Genomic DNA, 22026 nt, shown 5'->3' on the forward strand with positions numbered 1-22026 from the left:
ATTGAAGCGCCTTACAATGTCCTCGTTTTCCTTTAAAACCTCTTTTCTTCTCTGCTCAATAAAAGAATACACAATACTGTCCAAGGTTGCAACATCTTTGGCGAACTTGACTTCTTTACCCACTTTCAGCCACCTTTTGAACTTCCAAAGAGGATCAACATATCGAACAAACATCATAGCATTGCAGTCATCAAAAGCATTAACAAATGCAAGCTGTTCAGCTGGTGGAGTCTTTTGCAAGGTTGACATGTCCAAGCCAAACCCAACTTTACAATACGAATCGAAAAGAAGCCGCAGAAAAACATCCTGCAAAACCCCATATCACAAACATAATGCAAAGCAGAGTGAACGCAGAGGATATACACCCGAATAGCCAGGAAATGAGAAATGACTGACAGAAGAACCACACAGGCTAGTTGACAGAACCTTCACAATCTTACCTGCATCTCCACCAAACTTCCACCACTGCACTCAATTATTAGGAATTTTACCAGTTTTATGGCATTTTCAAGGAAAGCCAGTTCACAAAATTCTCTAAGGTGTTTCGACGCAAACTCGTAGCTCGCAATCTTGCGCTGACGTTTCCATCTCGAACCATCAACACTGAAAATTCCATCCCCAAAAACCTCTTCTTGTATATCATGAGTAAACTTTCCCTGACATGTAGCATAGAAACTCGAATCTTCAGTAACATTGCTCAAACCCTAGAAAAACATTATACAAATCCAAAAGAAAAATTAGGTACAAACATTTCATGAGTTGTGTGCATTATTCTCCTTTTTGAATGAAAGGAGCCCCCGTCAGGAATCTTTTCAAAAGAAAAACAACTACTGAAACTTGATCCCGCACAAAGAAATACACTCTTTAATTGGCTTCTAAGTTAGGAGAGGGCTTGCACTTCAATAAGACACCAAAGCCCATGTTGGTTAATCGTTTGATGTGTCTATAATACACACATCATAAACTAACAGAGGACACAGGACAGTAAATGGATGCCAACTGATTAGTACAAATGTAAGAAGTTGTTAAGCAAGAAACTGTTCAGTGAAATGCTCACTTTTTTCCTCAGGATGGATGCTAACACCTCTAATCTTCTCACATGGAATATAGAATCAAGATTGCAAGCTTCTATGAGCACCAAATAGAGGATGCCCTTTTGAGCCTTGAAGTAACTAGATATATCAAGTTAAAAGCTTGGCTGCAAATAACTCCAACTGGGGTGAAAACGTAAATCTACAAGAGTCATGATTGTGTGATAATTCCCAAGAATCATGGGATTTCCTGACTTGAAGATAGGCACAGTCGTGGACATACTCCAAGTCTCAAGAAAACCCTCATACATGGCTCGATTAAACATCATAGCAAGAAGCTCTGCAAGCATATCTCTAGCATGGATGAAATGCTCTACTACCAAACCATCATGATCATGTGCTCTCCCTGTCTTCATCTTGTCAATGGATTTCCTTACCCTTTCAGCAGTAAAGAAAGTACACGTCTCTGGGCATGTCTCTGGTGGGTCCGGCAAAGGTGGCTGCCCTGATGCTGTGTAGAGAGATGTGGCATATTTCCCCCATGTCTCTGTGGAGGTGATGGGTGGTGGTGGTGAATGCTCCTGAAATAGCCTCTATGCCTCGCCTGAGTCCTAACTCATAAATAGCTCACACACACACACACACACAGGGGGAGGGGGGGGGGGATGAAATGAAATGTTATATTAACATCTTCAAAAGGCCAAAATGACCTATGAGACCAAAAGGTTACATCCATGTGGCCGCTAGGGCAATGTCTCGGAAACATAAAAATAAAAATAATGAGCGTACCTAGGGTGGGTAGGTATGTAAGCCTACCCCACATCATCATTATCATCATCAGCAACACATAATACATCATCTCAATCGAGCTCGGTCCCCCCAAAGAGTTGACTATGGACAACATTGAGGCAGTCCATGAGAGAGTTCATGGGATGATCGCCATTGTACTCTTCATGTCGCTCAACGATGAGAGAGAGAGAGAGAGAGAGAGAGAGAGAGAGAGAGAGAGAGAGAGAGAGAGAGAGAGAGAAGAAGAAGAAGAAGAAGAAGAAGAGAGTTTTAATGTCGTAGGAAACTATCCCAAGAGACCTTAAAGATCTAGCCAACGAGGAGAGTTGAACTCAAGACTTGTCCTCCTCATGTCGTTCAACGATGAGAGAGAGAAAATGAAATGAAATGAAATGTTATATAACGTCTTCAAAAGGCCAAAGTGACCTATGAGACCAGAAAGTTACAATGTGGTGGATCTGATACAAAGTCAGAGTAACAAGATGACAAAATGACAAAATAAAATACTATGGAATCCTAAACTGCTAGGTGTGAACTAAGCAGCTAGCTGGGATAGCTAGATCACAAGAGATCCAGCATCGGTCACTGGCGGATCTCATCGATCTCCTCCATGGTCAGTAGTCTGACCGGGCGTCGTGCATGTTGGGCCAAAGTGATCCGAATCCTCTGATGCAGCCTCCGTCGATGCTTTGTAGTCCTCCGCAGTCGTGGACGTATGGATCTCCCCAACTCGGTTGCTCGGTCGATCAATGTGCCTCTGGTGTGAGGTGACGAGCTCTGCTGTGGTAGTAGCTCCTCCGGGTGTCCAGTCGCAGCTTTGAAGAAGTCTCTGATCTGTCTCTGAGACTGGCTACCTCTCCTCTCATCAAGCTCTCTCTGTGTCTGTGCAGCTCGAGCAAAAACAAGCCCAAGCATCTCTGATCCTTGTATCGCATGACTCTGGAGAGTGGTCCAAAGCCCTCTCTGAACAAGCAATGGAAGCGGCCTCGCATCATGTAGTAGACGGGGCAGTGGCATTTGTAGTGCAAGTCTCTCTCAGGCTCGATATCGCACAGGGGGCATGTCCTGGCCTCTGCTGGTACTCCGCTGTATCTCCCAGTCTCGATCCGCAACTGGTGTGAAGATGTGCGTATCTGGCCAGTAGCACATCGTATCCCATGAGACAAGTGGGTGTCCATGTATCTGGGCCTCGTCACAAAACCGTCCTCCATAAGCTGGAGAAGATGCTCTATGTAGAAAGCCATCTTCGTGCCCAGCTCCTGTGCTGGCTGTATCCATGTCCTCCTGGTGTCTAGCTGAGTTAGGTCCTGGCGGATGAGCCTGGTGATCTTGGACTGTGTAAGAGTCAGAGAGGGTGCATCCAGTGAGTACTAGAAGAGAGAGAGAGAGAGAGAGAAATGAAATGTAATATTAACGTCTTCAAAAGGCCAAAATGACCTATGAGACCAAAAGGTTACATGTGGTGAATCTAATACCAGGTCTGGGTTCAAAAAGTACAAAGAATGAAAAGAAAATAGTAAGTAGGGGTGGGGTGAAAGCTAATACAAAGGGGGAAAAAACGGTGAGCTGATACAATGGAGCTCTCTGACAGTCGAGGCATCATATACATATACATCAGCATAGTGGTCTCGTACGGTCCCATACGTTTTGTACGCGTACGATGATGTGCGTTACTAAACGAACTAAAAAAATTATGATGTACGATGACGTTATGTACGTTCAAAATTAAAAAAACAAATAATTCTCAAGTCTAAGGCTTAGGCCTTAAAGAAACTTAACATTTGTATAGATTACAAGTTACAATACTACAATGTAAAGAGTCAAGACTCAAAGACTAAAGAGAATGAGCATTACATAAACCAAAATGATCATTGATAAGTAGAGAGTCAAGACTCAAGATGATACAAAAAAGTGGGGGGACTGTCACCAGCGTGTGACTACTATCTATCCTTTTTGTTGATTTCTTTTTTATTATTTATTCATTTTCACTTTTTGGAAACACCTCTCGGGAAATCTAACTGCCCTGCATTGCATAGCTAGTGTGGAACTGTTCAGAGGGAGTCTAGGCCTGAGGGCAAGAGAGCACTAAGGTTGGACAAAGACTATGGTTAGCCAAAGTGGGGTCATTGACTAGCCAAAGTGGAATCCTTTGCTACAGAGGCTACATTTCAGTTCTGGGTGTGGCTGCAGTGTACAAGGGGGTCAGATGACCTAGAAAGATACAATGGCAACATCTCATAAAATTTAGGGAACTGCTATTTTGGGACCTGAAAATGTGTTCGCGTCATTACCTCCCGAATGACAAAGGGAACATTTTATTACTCTGCCGTGAAGTCAACTGGGCAACCGGTCGGGAGATTTTTAGGCGGCAACCCCGAAACGGGAAATGGCTTGTAAATGTGCCAAGTGGCACATTTCTGTGCAGTTTCCTCATGCAAGAGAAGGGGGCGCTGATTTTAGAGAGGAGAAGGCTCATTTTATCTCTGTCACAGGTTGAGAGCTTCAATGGAGTGCTTGCTTACCTCTTATGTACAGTGCGGTGCCAGGAGTGATGCCCTGCACACTACACACTGCCCTCTCTCTCCCCTATGGCACTATGTTATGCCCCTCTAGTGGGCTTTTCATTTGACCAATGTACAGTTGTGTGGGTTCATGCGCGATTGCCGAGGCAAGAGCCTCTTGCACAGGTACTGGATTAGCTAGCGGCTAATCCCCCGCAGGTACAGGTGATTCGGAGAGGTTTCACGTGCGAAATCTCGTCCGATTCAAAGGGCAAGTAGCCCTACAGGTGCGGGAGCTCGAGGACTTGCTACGGATGCGACCGGCACGCAAAACGGAGCCCGAAACAGTGAATTACAGCCTGCTGTGTATTTTTGCAGGTTTAGGGTTTTGGCCCTAAACGGACCCTAACACCCCCAGGAGGTTCGGGGACGCAAGGGGACCGCTGTACAAGTGATCTGGCGCATTTTCGGGGCAGAAAACAGAGAATTCAGCGTGCTGCAGATTCTCGCCAGGTTTTGTAAAGTGTCCGAATGCGTCGGGAAAGTCAATTAATGCGTGGGAATACTGATTGTAAAGGGTCCTAGTACATTTATGCTGCCGAAACCGGGCCAGAACAATTAAAATTCAGCCAAGACTGTGCGGGGCAGCTTGTAGGGAACCACAGCTTTTATTCCCTCTGTTAAAGAATAAAGAAATACCGAAAGGGACGCCTAATTTAGGGACCAGTTTGGTGTCGGTCTTCTCGTACACGTGCAATCTAGCAGCCTGTATCCCTGTCCCCTTTGTTGTGTCTTGAAAGTACAGGTAAAGTGGGCGACAAATTAAATGGGTGAAAGAAAATAAAGTTTAAGTCTAAGGTCTACCGCCCTTTTTGGATTGAACAGGCCGGTTTCATGGTTCCATTGCCGGGATTAAATCACTTTTTCCCATAGAAGTGAGCCTTGGTCAGTTTGGGCTTGAGACACAAGGGATCATAGACCAAACACAGGGAATTGCAATTATGGCTGACAGACCAGATGATGTGACTGAAGAGGTTTCCTCTTCGCAGGGTCAACAGACACATGAAGTGGGTGAGTCCTCAAGACCACCACAGACGGATGATGATATATTCAGGACCCAGTTGGCTACTGTTGTGGCTATGTTCACACAAGTAATGCAGAACCCGAGGTTTTTAGCCTTTCTGCAACCTCCTCTTCCGTCTCAGCAAGTTGGGTCACTGGATCATATTCAAAAGCCTGTTAAGGCTCAAGCACAGATGATTCATACTGCAGAGTCAATGGAAACACTTGCACACTTGACGCAGAATATGCAGTCTCCACAACCTGTGCCTAAGGTGTAAGAAGAGGTGGCTGAGATGCCAGTCTTTCAAGCTGTACCAGTTCAGCCAGCCACTTTTCAGCAGCCTATAACTGGTTCTAATGGGCAGGGAAGCAACCCACACGCTATGCAACAAGTCTTCCCACCATCTTCAGTACACCCTGGCTATTTTGGAGGTGGATCGGTATTCCAGAGCATGGCTGGTCATGCAACTGGAAATCAGTTTTACACGCCAGGAATAGTGTTCGGGGGTGCTTAAACAATGATACCTGACCCCATGTATGGTGTCACCGGCATGCTACCACGGTTTCAAAGCAATCAGGGCCAATTTGGGATGTCACAGGCAAACTTTGGTATGGCTGGAATTACAAATCAACAACCAAATATGGCATATCCAGGTCAACTTAATAGCGGCCAAGCAACACAGATGAACCCTAACAGTGTTCCCATGTTTCAGTCACTTCCATATGACGACTTAACGCCGCTGGAGAGGCCAACTCCGTACAAAGAAGGTGGCAAAGGTGTGACATTCACGACCTTTACAGGGTTTGATGACAGGAAGAAGGCTCTCATTCCTCCAGCAATTTGACAAGGCCTATGCAAGGGGAAACTTTACAGAGGCTTCAAAGGTCCGCAAGGCAACCACTTTCTTGACAGGGAATGCGGGACAATGGTGGACAACTTTATTGCTTCAAGGGCAAGCTCCGGCCACATGGATTTACTTCAAGCAGATTTTTGCAACAGCATGGTTATCTGATGACTTTGAAGCCGATGTCATGACAGAATGGCACCAGCTTAATGCTGCCACTTGCAAGAATCTGGATGACTACAATCGGAAGTTTTGAAAAGCTCTACTTCCAGTAACTTCCTATAGGTTTGTGCCATTGATAGAACAGATTGAAAAATATTGTTGTGGCCTACCCAAAGGATTGAGAAAGTACTGCACGAAGACCAAAGTCACTACTTTGACGCAGCTCATCGAGGTAGCAAACACTGGCAATGGTTTGCTCAAGGGAGAAGATTGTGAATTTAATACTCGCGTCAGGGAAGGATCAGCCAAGAAAAATTCAGCGAAGAAGTACGTTCCCAATGAGGTTCCTAAAGGGACTCAGGAGCCAGCCAACGCAGGGAAAGGCAAAGCTACGGCTGAATCAAAAAAGAGACCAACAAAGAAATGGAAAAAACGCAGTGCTTATCTTCTTTGATCCAGGTGCCAAAGCCAACTTCATTTCCCCAGAATTGGCTTCAAAGTTGGGAATCAGACCTGAAGAGATGGGGTATACAGCAAAGGCAGGTTTGGCATGTCCTGACCATAGAGGTTGTGACACCCATCATCGGAAAGTTGCGCCTACATATCCAGTCCTATGTAGATGCTGAAGAATTTTACATCATGCCACTGGACGGATGTGATGTGTTGCTAGGTATTCCTTGGTTGTTTCGTGTACAGGGAATCATGGATGCCTACAACAAAAAGATCATTGTACAGAGTAGGGGAAAGACTCACATTCTGGATATAAAGCTTAAAGGGGAGTCTATTCCCACTGTATCAGCTTTTGCTATTCCTTCTGTAATGAAAAAGCATCTTTCTGTGTACTTGGTTTTTGCACGTGAAGTGTCAGATTGTGATGAATCAAATTTATTTGTGCTAGATAAAGAAAGGTCAATGTTTTTACAACAGTATAGTGACTGTTTTTCCGATTCATTACCGTCTCAATTACCGCCAGAGAGACCCGAGGACCATGCGATAGATTTGGTGTCAGGCAATAGCCCACCAAATAAGCCTCCGTACAGGGTTAGTGCGGCTCAGCAGAAAGAGATAATGAGCCAAGTACAGGAGATGTTAGAAAAGGGGCTGATTCAGCCCAGTTCATCTCCATTCTGTTCTCCAGTGTTGTTGGTGCAGAAAAAGGATGACTCATGGCGTATGTGCATCGACTACCGTGCACTGAACAATAATACCATCAATAATAGGTTCCCTATACCTAGAATTGATGATATTCTGGACAAATTAGAAGGAGCAGCTATGTTTAGCAGGATAGATCTAAAGAGTGGGTACCATCAGATCCGCATTAGATCAGAGGATGTGCACAAGACTGCTTTTAGAACAACGTTTGGCCTTTACGAATTTTTAGTGATGCCCTTTGGTCTCACAAATGCTCCTACTACGTTCAATAGGATGATGGACAGAATTTTCCGTCCACACCAGTAGTTTGTTGGTACATTCTTTGACGACATGATAGTCTACTCAAAGAATGAAGAGGAGCATAGGCATCACTTGGCCATTGTATTCAAAGAGCTACGCAGCCATAGGTTGCTCATCAATGCAAAGAAAAGTGAATTTTTTCTGGAAGAGATTCATTTTCTGGGACACATTGTCTCAAAGGATGGTGTTAGAATGGATCCTGCTAAAGTTGAAGCGATCAAGTCATGGCCAGATTTGAAGACGGTGCACGATGTCCGAAGCTTCCTGGGACTATGCTCCTATTACAGAAGGTTTATCCGAAATTTCGCTGAAATTGCTTCACCTTTACATGCTCTTCAAAAGAAGGCAGTCACCTTTAGATGGACACAGAAAGAGATTTCAGCTTTTAATCTCTTAAAGGATAAGATGACTTCAGATCCAATCATTGTGTTGCAAAATCTTAGGAAGTCATTTGTGGTCCAGTGCGACGCCTGCGGTAGTAGCATTGGTGCAGTGCTAATGCAAGATGGCAGGGTAGTAGCCTATGAGAGTAGAATCTTGCAAGGGCCAGAAAAGACTATGCATGTCTATGAAAAAGAATTGCAGGCCATCATTCATGCGCTCTTAAGTTGGAAACACTACCTACTAGGTGCAGATTTCGTTGTCCAAACGGATCACCAGACCTTGCGATACTTCTTAACACAGGTAAAGTTATCTAAGAAGCATATGCGATGGGCAAATATCTTGTCCATGTTCCATTTTCAGATTGTGCATGTGGAAGGCAAGAAGAACGTTGTGGCTGATGCCTTGTCAAGGAAGCCACAAATTTCAGCTGTGTCAATTTATCATCATGAACTTGATGATATGAGGGAACAGTATGCAAATGATGAAGATTTTGCAAGGGTCTTCAAGCAGCTAATGGATGGACAATGTCATGAACACTATCTTCTCAAAGATGGGTTCATGATGATGCATGGCAGATTGTGTGTCACAAAGCCATTGCGACGCAAAGTTAAGGAAGAGAGTCATGTCCCACCGTATGCAAGGCATCTTGGCATCGATGCTACAGTTAAAGCGGTTGAGACATTCTTCTACTAGCCTACATTGTGAAGAGATGTGGATGCCTTTGTGCGAGAATGCCTAATATGCCAGAAGGTCAAGTTTGACAGGCAAAAGGCACCAGGGTTATTGCAACCACTACCTATTCCGGATAAACCATGGGAAAGTATTGCTATGGATTTTATCTTTGATCTTCCGAGAACGCAGACAGGAAACGATGGTATTTGGACCATCATTTGCAGATTCAGCAAGCAAGCTCATTTTATTCCTGTCAAGAAAAAGATAAAGCCAGATCAGATGGCACGCTTGTTTATGAGCAATATTTTCAAGTATCATGGCATGCCACAGTCGATTGTTAATCGTGATCCACGCATGACAAGTTTGTTCTGGAGAGGCTTGTTTGAGAATATGGGCACCACGCTCAAATTCTCTTCGTCATTTCATCCTCAAACAGATGGGTAGTCAGAAGAGGCAAATTCTACTGTCCTAGATCTGCTGAAGTGCTATGTGTTAGAGCATAAAGGAAAGTGGAAGCAGTATTTGCCATTGGTGGAGTATACATACAATAATACAGTGCACTCATCATCTGGCAAGGCACCTTTTGAGATAGTTGAAGGTGGCAAGAAAGTTCCTCCCATACTCCATACAAAGGACAAGATATTTGAAGTAGATAAGTATGTTCAGGACATGGATGAAATATACAAGAAGGTCAAAGTGGCCTTAGAAAAGACTCAGGTAAAGCAAAAGAAGGCAGCTGATCGTCACCGTCGTGAAGTGGTATTTTCACTTAGTGATTGGGTGCTACTACGCTTTGAAAAGGCAAGGTTAAAGAAGATGAAGGGCAAGGAAAGACTATTTCCAAAGCTCAGCATGTGTTACTATGGGCCTTTTCAAGTATGCGACATAATTAGTGATGTTGCATATAGGCTGAATTGCCTGAGAGTTGGAAGATTCACAATGCGTTTCATGTGAATCTTCTCAGACCCTATGTGGGTGATGTGCCAAAAGATATGCCAGCTGAAGATCACCTAGAAGTCGAGAAACTTGACGAGATCTTGGTCCCAGAACAAATTTTGGCACATAAAGAAAGAAAAGTGAAAGGCAAGGTTGCTAGACGTTACTTGGTGAAGTTCAGAAACTATCCACCAATGGATGCTAAGTGGATGGAAGAAGGTGAACTTGCAGAGTCACCAACTGTGTTATCACTTTACCTTGAAGCCTTCGATTTGCAACCTACCTTGACCCCTTGACTTTCAAAGCTACATAGATTGTCAGTGTGACAATGGCTTCTAAAAGAAATGATGTACATGGTATTTAAAGTGAGCTCAAATCAAGTACATGTTACATGAATGTTAGAGCTGTACAGATTGTCAGTTTGGCAATTGCTCTTACGGAATGTCCAAAAGTGTGGTTAGTGCTATAGAAGTAAGTATTTCTTGTCAGTTTGTCAAGGATACAGTAATTGCTTCTATTAAAGGGTACATGTGTAACTGCATTCTTAAACTGTCGGTTTGGGTATGCTTGAAAGTGTTACTGGATCCAACGTGTACTAAAAGACAGTGGCAAAATGCGTAGCTACCATTTTGTCATTGGAAAGTTAATGACTCAAAGCAATGGCAGAGAGCGAAGCTACCACTATGTCATTGGGACAGGGTTCACACGCAGGCAATACATGTGTCGACGAGGTGTTGAATACACCAGGGTTGACAATGAGCATGTATGTGTCGTACATGTGTCGACAAGTGTTGAATACACCACTGTTGACTGTCAGCATATACGACATAGATGCAAACGAGGACGTTTGAGATTTCAAGAGGGGGGTATGTCACCAACGTGTGACTACTATCTATCCTTTTTGTTGATTTCTTTCTTATTATTTATTCATTTTCACTTTTTGGAAACACCTCTCGGGAAATCTAACTGCCCTGCATTGCATAGCTAGTGTGGAACTGTTCAGAGGGAGTCTAGGCCTGAGGGCAAGAGAGCACTAAGGTTGGACAAGGACTATGGTTAGCCAAAGTGGGGTCATTGACTAGCCAAAGTGGAATCCTTTGCTACAGAGGGTACATTTCAGTTCTGGGTGTGGCTGCAGTGTACAAAGGGGGTCAGATGACCTAGAAAGATACAATGGCAGCATCTCCTAAAATTTAGGGAACTGCTATTTTGGGACCTGAAAATGTGTTCACGTCATTACCTCCCGAATGACAAAGGGAACATTTTATTACTCTGCCGTGAAGTCAACTGGGCTTAGGCGGCAACCCCGAAACGGAAATTGGCTTGTAAATGTGCCAAGTGGCACATTTCTGTGCAGTTTCCTCATGCAAGAGAAGGGGGCGCTGATTTTAGAGAGGAGAAGGCTCATTTTCTCTCTGTCACAGGTTGAGAGCTTCAATGGAGTGCTTGCTTACCTCTTATGTACAGTGCGGTGCCAGGAGTGATGCCCTGCACGCTACGCACTGCCCTCTCTCTCCCCTATGGCAGTATGTTATGCCCCTCTAGTGGGCTTTTCATTTGACCAATGTACAGTTGTGTGGGTTCATGCGCGATTGCCGAGGCAAGAGCCTCTTGCACAAGTACTGGATTAGCTAGCGGCTAATCCCCCGCAAGTACAGGTGATTCGGAGAGGTTTCACGTGCGAAATCTCGTCCGATTCAAAGGGCAAGTAGCCCTACAAGTGCGGGAGCTTGAGGACTTGCTACGGATGCGACCGGCACGCAAAACGGAGCCCGAAACAGTGAATTACAGCCTGCTGTGTATTTTTGCAGGTTTAGGGTTTTGGCCCTAAACAGACCCTTATACCCCCCGGAGGTTCGGGGACGCAAGGGGACCGCTGTACAGGTGATCTGGCGCATTTTCGGGGCAGAACACAGAGAATTCAGCGTGCTGCAGATTCTCGCCAGGTTTTGTAAAGTGTCCGAATGCGTCAGGAAAGTCAATTAATGCGTGAGAATACCGACTGTAAAGGGTCCTAGTACAGTTATGCTGCCAAAATCGGGCCAGAACAATTGAAATTCAGCCAAGACTGTGCGGGGCAGCTTGTAGGGAACCACAGCTTTTATTCCCTCTGTTAAAGAATAAAGAAATACCGAAAGGGGCGCCTAATTTAGGGGCCAGTCTGGTGTCGGTCTTCTCATACAGCTGCAATCTAGCAGCCTGTATCCCTTTCCCCTTTGTTGTGTCTTGAAAGTACAGGTAAAGTGGGCAACATTTAAATGGGTACCGCCCTTTTTGGATTGAACAGGCCGGTTTCAGGGACCAAGGGCTACAAAGTACTCAAAAAGTGGAGCACCTCTTGGAGAAATGCTCCAATGTCCTCTTCTTTTAGCACCTTAAAGAGGTAATTGTTGCGCTCCTCAATAAGCTCTTGATTTGCAAAGAGTTCCGGCTTCTTATAAGCCGGATGCAAGAGAGCCGCAAAGTAATGGATAGGTCTCTTCATCCAATCCCACCGCTTTTTGATTAGGATGAGAATGTCGTCTCTCTTGGGAGAGTCCTCGAGGTAATCACTACAAGAAGAGAGAGGAAAGGTACTAAGTAGAGAAACAAGCATGTAGAATATCGATATATAGATAATGTATTATGTAATAATAAATATGTAGTTATACCATGTTCCATCGGGCGCCCCATCTAGGATTGTAGACTTCTCAATCTCCTTGTAAGCTTCCTCCATGAAGTGCCATAGAAGCCCAATAGTTGCCCCCTCCATGTCGGTCATGCGGAGAGCCTTGTACAAGGGCAAGATCGCAATGACAAGACCCTTAATTTCTTGCCAAAACTCCTCCCGGAAGCAAAGCCGTTGGATGGCTTTTGCATCTTGTTGTGAAGCGGCGGACTCTCCATTCATCCATTCCTTGAACTCATCGGAGACCATGGTCTTTTGTATTTTGTTTTGCACATCATAGAGCCGCTCTAGAAGTAGCCACATAGCGGCACAGCGAGTGGCCAATGGCTTCTTCAACTCAAGGTCGGAGTAGGTGCAGTAAATTGTAAGCACCCTCACTTTGCCATTGATGAAATTGATGATGAAGAGTGCTTGGTTGAGGATATCTTTCACCCAACCTAGCTCCCCTATGTCTTCAAAGAGAAGGTCAAGGCAATGAGAGGCACATGGAGTCCATACTATGGATGGAAATTCCTTCTCTAGCCTCTTACTCATTGCCTTGCAATTTGAAGCATTGTCGGTAATCACTTGCACGACATGCTCCGCACCAACCTACACAAGAAGCATTTGTGACAAAGAGAGTTAAAACTTAAAAGTTAAACATAGGACTCATTGGCAATTGCTCAAGACATAAAGGTTCGATTTACGGTTTTACCTCAAGAATGGCTTAAAGGATGTGCTTCCAAATGAATGCCCCGGTCACTTTCTTCCCTCTCGAACCCGCATCCACCGCCCGCAAGAAGTACGTGCCAAGAGGACAAGAAACAAGAATGTTGATGAAGCCCCTCTTCTTGCGGTCGCTCCATCCATCGGAGAGAATAGAGCATCCATACTTTGCCCAACCAGCACGTACGGGCTCAAGTGACTTGTCAATCCTTGCCCTCTCTTCTCTAGCTTCTTTGTTCTCATATCGTGGTATGACACACCCGTCCACCCTTCGCATGGACCAACCGCCGCAATCGCTATGATCATCCTCTTCCATCGCTCCAACCGAAGAATGTTGAAGGAGAGATTGCATTCAATCACCGTGCGGGCAATCTCTATTTCCGCGATTCTTTGTCTCTCCTTGAGGAAAGACAAGGGGCCAGAGCATCCATGATGAGCGCGCGGCGGTGTGTGCAAGTGAAAGAGCACGCGAAGAAGTGCAGGGTGTGTACCTTGCAGAGGAGCGAGTGCAGAAGGGAAGGAGGGCGCTAGCAGAACGATAGGAGAGACAGAGAGAGCGCACGATATTGGAAGGGGGAATAAGTGAGTGAGTTGTAAAACTCACATTCCCTTTATTAATTTGTATAGGACCAATTTAAAGTTAGTGGCCAAGTTCAATGTGAACTTGGCCAAAGGTTAGTAACCTTTAAAATATACATTAAAGGGGGCCATTTGGGCCTTTAACCCAACAACCTCCCACTTAAAGGCATAAATGGCGCCTTTAAGCTACGTGACTCCCACCATCTCTATACATAGATGATGTTGTGCTTTGGATAAGCACTTAGTGAGAGCATCTGCTGGATTTTGTGATGTATGGACCTTAACCAATGTAATAAGGCCATCCTCAAGCACTTCTCGTATGAAGTGATACCGCACATCAATATGCTTTGTGCGTGCATGAAACATGGCATTCTTTGCCAGACATATGGCACTTTGGCTATCACAACCAAGCATAGGTGCCTTGGCAAGCAAACCAAACTCACTGCATAGGCGTGCTAACCAAATAGCTTCTTTAGAAGCCTCAGTGGGCTGAAATATATTCAGCCTCTGTAGTAGACAATGCAACGATATTTTGCAATCTAGAACACCATGAAACAGCACCTCCCGCAAGAATAAATACATAGCCACTTGTGGATTTCCGTGTATCCACATCACCAACCATGTTAGAGTCACAAAATCCCTTCAACTCCATTGGTCCTTTACCATAGCAGAGGCATTTGTTTTTAGTCCCTTTCAAGTACCTCATAATGGACTTCATTGCATCCCAATGCAACCTGCCTGGATTAGCCATAAATCAGCTCACAACTCCCACTGCATGAGCTATGTCAGGCCTAGTAGCAACCATAGCATATATAAGTGAACCACAAGCTGAAGCATAAGGCACACTATGCATGTCATTGGCTTCTTCCTTTGACTTGGGACAATCATCCTTGGAGATTTTGACATATGGCTATAATGGCACACCAAGAGGCTTTGCTTCAGCCATGTTAAATCTTTCCAACACCTTTTCAATGTACTTTTCTTGCGACAAATACAATAGGCGCTTGTCTCTTTGCCTTGTAACACACACTCCACGTATATGTTCAGCTGCCCCAAGGTCTTTCATTGAAAATGCAGATTTCAGCTGCCCTTTAAGAGCACAACAGTGCTTCTTTTCTTTGCAGCTATCAACATATCATCAACATAGAGCACAAGAATGATAGGGCTGCCATCCTCATCACGTTTGGTATACAAACAATGGTCTGCATGGCTTCTTTTGTAACCATGTTTAAGCATGAAGCGATCAAACTTCTTGTACCATTGTCTACATGATTGTTTCAGCCCATACAAGCTTCTAATGAGCATATATATACCATATGTTCTTTGCCAGGAATAACAAAACCCTCGGGTTGCTTCATGTAAAGCTCTTCTTCCACATCACCATGCAAGAAAGCGGTATGTACATCCATTTGGTCCATTTCCAAATCAAGAGCAGCCACTATAGCAAACAATACACGCAAAGTGGTCATCTTCACAACAAGAGAGAACACTTCCTGAAAGTCTATGCCCTTGGTTTGAACATATCCCTTTGCCACAAGCCTTGCCTTATACTTTGGTTTTGCATCAACAGTCTTGATTTTATACACCCATTTGTTAGGAATAGCCTTCCTTCCTTTGGGCAATTCAACCAAATCCCAAGTATGATTAGCATGCAAAGCTTTAATCTCTTCCTGCATAGCAAGCTCCCACTTGTCGCTGTGCTCACATGTCTTTGCCTCTTTATACGTAAGAGGCTCTCCCTCATCTGTCAACATAATGTAATGCAAAGAGGGATCATGTCTACTCACAGGCCGTCTTTGACGAGTAGACCGCCTCACCCAATGATCCACATTATCCGGCAATGGGTTTACATCAGGTGGCATGATAAAATCATCAACAATGGACTGATGTACATCATTTTCAGCACCATTTTCAACATTGTTTCTTGGCTGCAAATGCCCTTCAGGAGCCTCAATTTGCTGTCCAACATCATCTGGCTCAAACACCACTGGATCATCTACATTTTCAGCCATATGTGGTGCATCCTAAGGGTCAAAAATAGGCCTAACAGGTGGCTGGTCATGCTGAAATTTGACCCTTTTATGGTCATGCTTTGAGGCACAATTGTTTTGAAGCAGCTTTGCCTCATTAAAAACAACATCCCGGCTGCGTACAACCCTTTTGAGCTGAGGTAACCAAATCCTGTAACCCATTTCGCCTTCTTCACCATATCCCATAAAGAGGCCTTTAATGGACTTGGCATCTAGTTTACTCCTCAACTCAAGTCTAGCATGCACAAAAGCCTCGCAACCAAAAATGCGAAAGTGATCATATGAAGCAGACTTGCCAGACCAAACCTCTTCAGGGATGTCACCTTTCAAAGACATGTGAGGGGATCGATTGCATATATGCACTGCAGTTTTCAAAGCTTCTCCCCAAAATCCATGAGAGAGATTAGTTGTGGACAGCATGCATCTCACCCTCTCACAAAGTGTCCTATTGAATCTTTCTGCCACACCATTAGAAGAGGAGCTATATGGCACAATAAGCTCCCTCTTAATGCCAAAATTTTCACAAAATTTGTTAAATTCAGCACTTGTGAACTCCCCCCCATTGTCCGTACGCAAGCATTTTAGCTTTCTACGTGTTTGGGTAGTCACAAATGCATGATATTTCTTAAACGCAGCAAAGGCTTCATCCTTAGATTTAAGCAAATAAACCCAAATTTTCCTAGAATGATCAACAAAGGAGATAAAATAGCATGCACCTCCCATAGACTTAGTAGGCATGCTACACTACATACATCAAAATGTACAAGATCAAGCACACAAGATTTACGAGAGACACCAGAGTAATAAGAACGCTTTACTTACTCGCCATATTGACATTCATTACAAAAATCAAGCTTTGTGCCTTTAGCATCAAGCTTGTTCAAAGTACAAAGTTTAGAAAGGCCCTTTTGGCTCATATGGCCAAGCCTCTTATGCCACAACTCCATGTGAGAGTTAATTTCAGCCAATGCAATAAACTTGCCCAACAAGGCCTTTCCATGCATGCAGTAAAGTGTCCCTTTCTTTGTGCCCTTTACAATCAGCCTTGAGCCTTTAGTCATTTTCCATGATCCTCTCTCAAACAAGATGCTGTAACCATACATATCCATCTGACCAACAGAAAGCAGACTCTTCTTGATTCCCGGCACATATCTAACATCATGCAAGACAAGTTCATTTGTGCCATCTATGGAGAGATGTACAGTGCCAATACCCTCAATGGAACATGCATGATTGTTTCCAAGGTATACATGGCCACGCTTGCCTACATCAAAAGTAGAGAAACACTCCTTGATAGGAGTCGCATGAAATGAAGCACCGAAATCAACAATCCGAGTCTGGGATAATGCATCATTGACAGTCAACAAAGCATCAATAAGATCACTCTTGGTGATTTGCATGTCTTGTGAATGAACATTAAGAGAGGCATCAATGTCATAAGCATCATCATCTGACAAAGTGGCACACAAGATGTCCTCTACATCTGACAGCTCCTCAATCACAACACTAGAAGCCACATTGGCCTTCTCTTTGTCCTTTGAGCTATCTTGTGCATCTGTCTTGACTTCCTTCTTCTCTTTCTTTTTGTCTCCGCCATCCTTTTTCCGTTCTAACTCGACTTTGTAGTACCTGCAATCGGGTTTCTTGTGACCTTTCCTGTTACACTGTTAGCAAGTCACATCACCCTTGCCTTTGCTGGCATTTCCCCTTTCCTTACTCTTACTTTTACTCCTTTGTGCATAAGCATTCTTCTTTCTATCCTGCCTCTAACCATGTTGGCAGAGCTGCCTCCCTCTCCACTTGCTTTCCTCCTGATTTCCTCATTCAAGATAGAACCCCTAACACCATCAAAGGTAAAATTGGGGTTATTGGATAATGAAACCACCAATGTTTCCCATGACTCAGGTAAGGTCATAAGCAAGAAGATAGCTTTCAGCTTATCATCAAAAGGGGACAAGCCTGAATCCTGTAACTGCGACAAAGCACCTGCGAACAACGACAAGTGCTCTGCAGCACTCTTGGACTCATCTAGTTGCATGCCAACAAGTTTTCGCATCAAATGCACTTGGTTGAGAGGCGTTGTATTCTCATACATTCCCTTTAACTTCTCCCACACATCAAAAGCAGTTGTGAGACCTTTCACATCAATGACTGTCTCATCAGTCATGGCCATTTTAATGTATGTAACAGCCTTCCTGTTCAGGCTAACCCATGCTTCATCCGTCATATTCTGTGGCTTTACCTGTTCAAGTGCCCCTTCACAATCCTTAAGAAATAGGATTCCCTGAATCCTATCTTTCCAAAGGTCAAAGCCCGTTCCATCGAACCTCCTAATCTCGAAGAGATTCTTCACATCCGAAGAAGATGAGGCCATAGTTGCACGAATAAGAGGGCTAATACGCTGAATTTTTGGGCAAAATGCACAAAAACCGGATTATAGCCTCACAGAGATGTGTACTACAGCTTATGCGCAGGAAATTTCAGCGAGCGAATTTGTGCTCAGAAACAACAATTTTAGTTGTTTTTAGCCTCACAAAACATACATAAGGCTAATACACAGCCTTTAGAAACATGTATCAACAAAAGCCCCAATTTGTAGCATCAAATTGCATGAAATTGAGCCACAAATTGTCATACATAGCCAAAATTTGTCAAACATGCGTAGATTGCATCAATTTGCACTTTCCCCAATGTAGTCGCATCATAAAAACACTTGCAAAAACCTGCGTAAATCTGAAATTTGCTGAAAACACCTGTTTTAGGACCTGTTTTTCGGCAATTTGTGTGTTTTCGGGTAGCGGGGACTAAGCAAAAGTGTTCCCACACCTTAATACATCATTTGCAAAACCTGTATTTTGCTGTCATAACCTGTAATTTGCTGATTTTGACCTAATTTCAGCCTGTTTTAGGTCAATTTGACTTGCCGGGAGCTCTTCAGTGTCCAAGGACGAGTCCTTTGGCCATGAAATTGCAAAATCTCGCGTGAAAGTTGACCTCCTTGGCTGAAAATCAGCGTTTGCAAGTTTGGGAGAAAACCCTAATTGGGCTCTGATACCAGTTGATGAGCGCGCGGCGGTGTGTGCAAGTGAAAGAGCACGCGAAGAAGTGTAGGGTGTGTACCTTGCAGAGGAGCGAGTGCAAAAGGGAAGGAGGGCGCTAGCAGAACGATAGGAGAGAGAGAGAGAGAGAGAGAGAGAGAGAGAGAGAGAGCACGATATTGAAAGGGCGAATAAGTGAGTGAGTTGTAAAACTCACATTCCCTTTATTAATTTGTATAGGACCAATTTAAAGTTAGTGGCCAAGTTCAATGTGAACTTGGCCAAAGGTTAGTAACCTTTTAAATATACATTAAAGGGGGCCATTTGGGCCTTCAACCCAACAACCAACCCACCAATTTAGCAAGAGAAGCTTGCTACTTTCTCTCGCATTCCGCAAGGATATCTTCGGGATATTAGGACATGGGCCCGCTTGTCCTCCCATCTTTGTTAAGTGGATGATGAGACAGGTGACGGAAGAGGTCATACCTTTTGGACACCACCACTTGCAAGCGTTTTGCTTGCCCCCCACCCGCTCAAAATATCGGCAATGCTTCTCAAAGGCTTCATGAAGAGGAGGCAGCATTATGTAGTATGTAGTACGTAGCTACTAGTATGATGTATCAATAGATCAGAGAGAGAGAGAGAGAGAGAGAGAGAGAGAGAGAGAGAGAGAGAGAGAGAGAGAGAGAGAGAGGGCACTTGGAAGGATGGGGTGGGGGTGGGAGAAGGAGAGACCGAAGGGAGCTTGAGGGGGAGAGACCCAAGGGAGAGAAGATGGAGAGCTTGAGCCTTGTCACTTGAGAGCTTCAATGGGAGCACATGGTATGATGAGAGCATTGAGAGGCTAGAGCTTGTACAATGTAACTTGTAAGTTGTGTTGGAGAACAAGGGGGAGGAGTTGCTTAAATAGGAAGAGGAAGAGCATGGGAGAGGGAGAGCATGAGGCCTTATGCATGTGAGAGGGAGAGCATGGCAATGACCCATGGGCATTGGCACATGGTTGCAAAACAACTCCAAAACGGCTCCCTAGACGCTCACTATAAACGTTCAAAAACTACCGCCAACGTCATAAACGGCTAGAAATTTCGGCCGAACGAAACGTACTAAACGGACTGCACGGGACGGAACCGGACGAATGGAATGAAACGTTATGTACGACGTACGAAAACTACCCTATACATCAGTATCCAAAAGGCTATAGAGATTCAATGTCCTCCAAGGTAGGCACTCTGTCAGGACGGCTCCTATGTCGCGCCAGTATGGTATGGATCCTCTGTCACAATCTACGTCGATGTCAAGAGGGCCCCCTCATCCATGGGTGACGGGACCGCCCCAACTCGATCGCCCTATCAAGCAGTATGCCTCTGGTGTTGTTATGTTGTGGGAGTTGCTCGAAATCCTCTGTCTGTGACTGAAAGAAATCTGTAATCTTCCGCTGTCGCTGGATCTCTCTCATTGTGCCCCCCTTCAAGAGGTCCTCTCTGTGTTTGTGAATCTCCAATAAGTATAATCCGAGGCATCTCTGATCCTGGTATCTCATGACTCTAGAAAGTGACCCAAAACCCTCTCTGAATAGACAGTGAAAGTGGCCTCGTATCTCATGATCTCCCGGAGAGTGGGCTGCCCTCTGAATAAGGCCTCATACCTACCTCTGATCTCAGTATATGCGCTGCATCGACACACAAAATGCTCCTCGCTCTCCACCTCCTCTTTGAATGCTTTGCAAACTCGGTCCTCTCTGGGGACGCCAGTATGTCTCCCGATCTCAATCTCTAACCTATGTGATGCCACTCTCAACTGACCAATCGCCACCAGTGAGCTATGTGGCATGTATGTGTCCATGTAGTGTGGTCTCTGTATGAAGTTCTAGTGTAACAAGGAACAGGCGGAACACAGCCAAAAAGTTCCGAAATGGCGTTCTGGACGAGTCCCGTTCCCAAAACGGAGTCGGGAACGGAACAGGGTTTAACCGGAACGGGAGGGGGGACAAGGCGAAACGTGAGACGGAATGGCGGAATGGGAAAAAGTAGGCATTTAGGGGCAGATTTGGGGCTGTTTGGGGGACATATTTGGGGCAGTCTGAGGGCAAGTTTGGGGGCAGCTTTGGGGTTGTTTAGGAGTTGATTTGGGACTAAGCTGGCAGGAGGTAATTCAAGCCTTACTCTAGGCGACCGTTCCGGGCCCCCCTCCTCCCCGATCCCGTCCTGTTCGGGACCCTCCCGTTCCGATCCCCGTTCCCGTTCCGAGTAATTATTGAACCCATAGTATAGTAAGGAACTAGTCTCTGTAGTCGAACGCCTTCGTCCCCAAGCCCGGTGACTCCCAAACTCTCCTGATGTATAGCTGCCAAAGGTCCTGTCTCAACACCAGGTTCCTCTAACTGCGAGAGAGGTGAACATAGGGTGAGTCAAGGTCGTACTGGAAGGGTGGTAGACTCTCCATATCAAGACCGTGTGCCTCAAACCATGCTCTGACCTCTGAGTACCATGCTCTCATGCCCACTCTCTGATAGCTGTATAGCTGCCTCAAAAGCCCTGCGAGTAAGTCTGTCGGGAGGTATCTCTCTCATCCTCTGAATGAAACAGATTGTTTGGAATAGTGCCTCTACTACCATAGGTGGTGTGGCAAGCTCTACTCTGATAATGTCATGTGGCACTGTGTGCTTGCTACAGAGCAAGCGTGAAATCATACATATTTGTGGCCTCTCAATCTGTGCCCACTGGTCATCTGTTTGGTGCCCATTTGAGTACATCAAGGCCGGGGTGACTAAGGTGCCGAAAAGCCACCCCTTCGTGCGGGGCTCCTGAAAGTGTGCCTGGTGGCATCTCCGCTCTAGCATGGCCAGGGATGCATACCCTCAAGTGAGCCTGTCGGTAGCTACCTGCCTCATAGTGAATGGTCCTGGTAGGCTGGTGAATGTAACTCCCAGGTGGACATATGAGGTGACCACATCAAGCCGTCCTCCTCTGCAGTGAAGGTGGCAGCGCTCCTCACTGCACTGGATGTGTGAAAGATCATAACCTTGGTTTTGCCAAGGTTCACAGTCAACCCCCTATGTGTGCAGAAATCAGCCAAGGCCCCAAGATGGCGCTGTAAGCCCTCGGGTGACTCTGAAATCAACACAATATCATCAGCATATAACATGATGTGGATTGGAGTACCTCCCAAGTCG

The 22026-nt window shown here is 45.0% G+C and overlaps 1 protein-coding gene and 1 pseudogene across 5 annotated transcripts in view; both read right to left on the bottom strand.

The window, feature by feature from the left end:
* LOC147433687 (cytochrome P450 704C1-like) overlaps positions 1–22026 on the bottom strand; it is a 66516-nt gene that overhangs the window by 1979 nt on the left and 42511 nt on the right. For all 5 annotated transcript variants that reach the window (XR_015185291.1, XR_015185288.1, XR_015185290.1 and 2 more), the window contains exons 2-3: positions 441–656; positions 16–306 (exon numbers count right to left, since the gene is read on the bottom strand). Coding sequence is in view for 1 of the 5 variants with exons in the window: in XM_086490324.1 (XP_086346450.1) it covers positions 16–306; positions 441–656 (507 nt within the window). In the remaining 4 variants the exon portion in view is untranslated. The remainder of the gene's footprint in view (positions 1–15; positions 307–440; positions 657–22026) is intronic.
* LOC147433688 (uncharacterized) lies at positions 12458–21872 on the bottom strand (annotated as a pseudogene).

Source organism: Adiantum capillus-veneris, chromosome 19 (assembly GCF_014529385.1).
Source record: "Adiantum capillus-veneris isolate H3 chromosome 19, ASM1452938v2, whole genome shotgun sequence".
NCBI classification, from domain to species: domain Eukaryota; kingdom Viridiplantae; phylum Streptophyta; class Polypodiopsida; order Polypodiales; family Pteridaceae; genus Adiantum; species Adiantum capillus-veneris.